The sequence below is a fragment of the Nelumbo nucifera genome, chromosome 5 (genome assembly GCF_055504915.1).
Source record: "Nelumbo nucifera cultivar China Antique chromosome 5, China Antique-T2T, whole genome shotgun sequence".
Classification (NCBI taxonomy): domain Eukaryota; kingdom Viridiplantae; phylum Streptophyta; class Magnoliopsida; order Proteales; family Nelumbonaceae; genus Nelumbo; species Nelumbo nucifera.
Window position 1 is genome coordinate 82,328,136 of NC_142653.1, and position 4,343 is coordinate 82,332,478.

Below are 4,343 nucleotides of genomic sequence, written 5' to 3' on the forward strand. Positions count from 1 at the left end.
TCTCGTCGCAAAGGTTTCTGAAATTTTCTGTACTATGTCCATGGTCTTTGTGGAAGTGATAATAAACATTTATGTTTCTAGTGACGGGATCTCCTTTCAACTGAGGTGGCCACTTCACGTAGGAGGAGCCTTTGATCGCCATAAGGATTTCTCCTTGCTTTGCGTTGAGGGGTGTATAGTTCGTCCTTTCAACCGGCGGAGTACGGGAACACCGATCTGACTTATGAGATCACGAAGGAGATCGGCTCCCAGACTTGTTTCCTTCCCTGGTCAGGCACTTGCTCTTTCTTCGTTTATTGCCGCCATTACTTGTGTTGTCACCTTCTCTTTTTTTCTTTTCTGCTGGATTTTCAGTCTTCTGTTTCATTTTTTCCTCGGTCCCGATGAACTGATCGGCGAGCTTGAGGAATTCGGTGATGTCTTTAGGCTTATAGGCCACTACATGCCACTTGAATTCCTGTGGGTTATACCTTTCTTCGTTGCCGTGAGCCTCACAGCTGGATCTAGATCAGGGATCTGTAAGCAGGTGTCATTGAAGTGTTTAATATAGCTTCTGATAGACTCTCCTTCTCTTTGGACTACGTTGAGGAGGCTTTCTTGGGACCCCGGGCACTTCTTGCTGGTAATGAAGTGCGAGGTGAACATTTCTATGAACAACGCCCAACTTCTGATTGTTCCTGGCACGAGGTTCCGGTACCATGTGCGAGCTACTCCTTTGAACGTGATGGAGAAGGCTACGCACATGCAGGACTCGTCAGCCCCAGCTAGGTGCATCTGGGACTGGAAGGAGTCCACATAGTCGTTTGAATCAAAAGACATCGGGGTCGCCAGGAGCTTGGAGGACAGAGGGGATGACCCGAAGAGGAGAGAAGTGGTCTTTGTGGCTGCTGAGCTCGCCTCCTCTTTACCCTTTACTTGCTCCTGTTGGTTGGGTCTGGCGAACTGGCTATTCTGAGTTGTGGTTCGGCGTGCCTTGCGACGCCTTTGCTGTTGCTTCTTCATCGGCTTCGCATTAGTGCTGCTGACCTCTATGTGGTCAGGAACTGTTCTGGTGCAGTGTGGCTCTGGATGTTGAGGCTGACTACCATGGACGGAAGGGCCTCGCCTTAAGTTTGTAGCCAGAACCCCAAACCGGTTTCTCGTGAGCGAACCTTCTTGATGCGAGGGCCGAGGTAAGATAGCCCTGGCAGGCTAAGTATTTCCTGATTTGCTTCCACCGTTTCCCTGTGAAGCGGACGGAGTGACTTGTCCATCCCTCCTACCACGGGGCGAGACATGGCTTCCAAGAGGAAGTGGAACCTGGGGAGTCTCGCCTCGACGAGAAGAGCGAGTGTTCTGCAAACGAGGCTGATTCGGCTGTACTGCTGGGTGCCGGGGTGGAACCAGCTGTTGATTATGCTGTAGTGGAGGGAATTGTTGCTGATACTGTTGCTGGTAGAATTGGTGGAGGACTTGTTGTTGATAGTGCTAGAACTGTTGGACATGTTGCATTTGGACCTGAATGACCCGCACATAGTGTACCAGGTCTTCGAACTAGGACTGACCGACTCCAGGGGAACCACAGACGGTTCAGCGAAGGTCGCACCAACTACCGAAGGGAGTGGTGCGTTTACCTGTGTAGTCGCTTGGGACATGGTCAGCGTTGGGACCCCAGCCGCAGTAAGCGGTATGGTGAACTGACCGATGCAGATAGACGGGAACTGAGGCTGCCCCCTGGAGACGTTCACTTCATTGTTTGTTCGGCGTTGCTGGAAGATGCCATGGATTTGAGTTTGTTATTGATGGTGGAAAAGGCTTTCTGTAGCATTTCCCACAGATAGTGCCAAATGGAGTAGTGCGATCTAGCTGCTCCTTGTTGGAGGTGACCTGGCTTCCAGTCAGACGACGGACTAGGTTGATCTGTAAGAGGAGGATCAGAGAACCTGGGGTTGCTAGCCCAGCGAGGTCGCTCCGATGCTTAAGTTAGTAGACTGTTGCGAGCTAAAAAGCTTAAGAGTGTAGAGAGCTAGAGAGCAGAGTAATCACGCATACCTTGAGCCACCAAGGGAGGAGCCTTTATGTTGTTGAGTCCTCGCAAGTTTTGCGGATCAATTCCGGGATCTTCATCATGACAAGATCAGCTTTCTGCGTTAATTGAGGGATAACGTTGTCAACTGAAAAGGCTTATCAATTCTGCCCGAATCGGGCAGGGAGGAGATAATGCTAGCTATTACACGGCGTGATCCCGTGAGGTTCAGAATCCGTTGGAGGGATTTCCGGGATTACCACGTAGTGTTCTGAAGTCGATATCCCTGAGCTGTTGCTTTTAAGTTTCGAACTGAGTTGAATGCCGAAGTGCCTTGGGATCGAAGTGATCCTGTTGTGATCTGGTACCGAAGTGATTTCGTCTCGAGGTGACCTTGTCCCGAGGTCACTTCATCCCGAGGTGGTTGAATATCCGAGCTCGATCTATTGCGGACTGGCCGCGTTAGGCTGAGTTGTCATCTCTTGGTCAGGTCATGTCCATGTGTCCCCTCTTTACTAGGTCGGGCCAAATCACCCTTCATCAATTACCTTTATGATTTCGGTTAGAGGTGTCAATTGAACTGGATTTGGTCCAACCCGATCTACTCGAATGTGAATCCACTTACAAATGGATTGAACCCAATTCAGTCCAAATTCAATTCAATTCATTAAAATTTAAATGGATTGGATAGGATCCAATCCAAACCAAATGAAATATCAAAAATTATATAACAAATAGAACATAAAGAAATTAGAGTAAAATACAAAAACCTCTCCTGAAGTTTTTGACAATCACAAAAACCTCCCATATAGTTTCATTTAAGCAAAAATCTCCCCTCTATTTTTGAAAAAATCAACAAATACCTCCATTCCATTAATGACCAAGACGGAAAACGTTAAAGAGATGATATTTTTTTCAAAATACCTATTTTACCCTTTTACGAATTAATGTACATATGTTTTTACTAAAATAGCCCTATCTCAACAACTCCATAATCCACTGGAACACTGTTATCTTCTTTCTCATGACGCACAGCGGTAGAATGGCGGTGCACTCACCCCTCCAACCTTCCCTCTTCTTTAATTTTCCTCTTACTCTCTCTCTCCCCACCCACATGGAATAGCACTAATCATCATTCCCCTCTCCCCAACTAAAACACACAACGGTGGCGAATGAATTTGATCTCTACCTCCGGCCATCCGAAGTGTCAGTCGTCCAACATGGTACTGGGATGGTGGACTAGCTGTTAGTGAGGGGAAACACATCTGAGAATTCCTCACTAACAACCAATCTTTGTTTCAACGAAAATGAGATGGATGACAATCTGAACTGTCAGACGTCCAACGAAAATGAGGATGGAAAGAAAGTCTTTAAGCAATTTAGGAGTGCTTGTAGCTCATCTAGACTCGTCTTACAGGGATCACATGGAATTGCTGCAGTATCAGTAACAACAGATGTGTTCGGAAAGCTCAAAGCATTCTTTTAGCATTTCAATTTTGAGCTGAAGAATGGGAGCACAAGTAGTTAGTATTCGCACACTGTGCATTTCCTCACTCAATCTTCCTCCTACAGAAATCAAAAAATCCGTCCATGGCCTTGACAGAAGAGCCCTTGTAACTTTCACCATCATTGACAGCGTCCTCTATCATCTCCTTCACTGCGCAAACTTTCCTTCTTATCTTCTCTCCTTTCTCAGTCCCACCCATCACCAATTCGATCACGCTCGCAATCTGCTCGTGTCCGACCTCGCAGCTATTCGCTCTTGCAACTTCAACGCACACCTCCATCTCCTCCAACAGTTTTGAGTTAAAGAATTGCTCTGCAGCCAATGGCCAACCTATTATCGGCACTCCCTGCCTCAAACTTTCCAGCACTGAATTCCAACCACAATGGCTAAGAAATGCACAAGTAGAATTATGTGACAGAATTTCCAATTGAGGCGCCCATCTGCGGATTAGTAGCCCTCGATTGCTCTCTCTCATTCGTTCTTCAAATCCGTCCGGTAGCCACTCTTCAATTCTAAACTCCTCATTAACATCGAATCCGATCGGTGGCCTAAGAACCCAAATGAAAATTTTGCCGCTTGACTCCAAAGCCTTTGCTAGTTCCATCATTTGGGAAGGAGAGATACTGTTCCGAGAACCAAAGTGTTTTTGTAAAAGTACTTTTGCAAAAGTGTTTTTGCAAAGGTACTTTTGTATACGTGCTTTCATAAAGTGCTTTTATAAATCTGCTTCTGTCATAAAATTACTTTTATAGAAGTGCTTTTGTAAAAGTGTTTTAGTAAAAGTACTTTCATAAAAGCGATTTTATGCCGGTTTCAGTTTTGATTAGTTTC

General features: G+C 46.2%; 1 protein-coding gene across 1 annotated transcript; it reads right to left on the reverse strand.

The window, feature by feature from the left end:
• Positions 1 to 3,555: 3,555 nt before the first annotated feature.
• On the reverse strand, positions 3,556 to 4,116 carry LOC104593991 (UDP-glycosyltransferase 92A1-like). The gene has a single exon (XM_010254114.1). It carries the CDS (start codon positions 4,114 to 4,116, stop codon positions 3,556 to 3,558), a length of 561 nt encoding a protein of 186 aa, XP_010252416.1.
• Between the last annotated feature and the right edge of the window lie 227 nt (positions 4,117 to 4,343).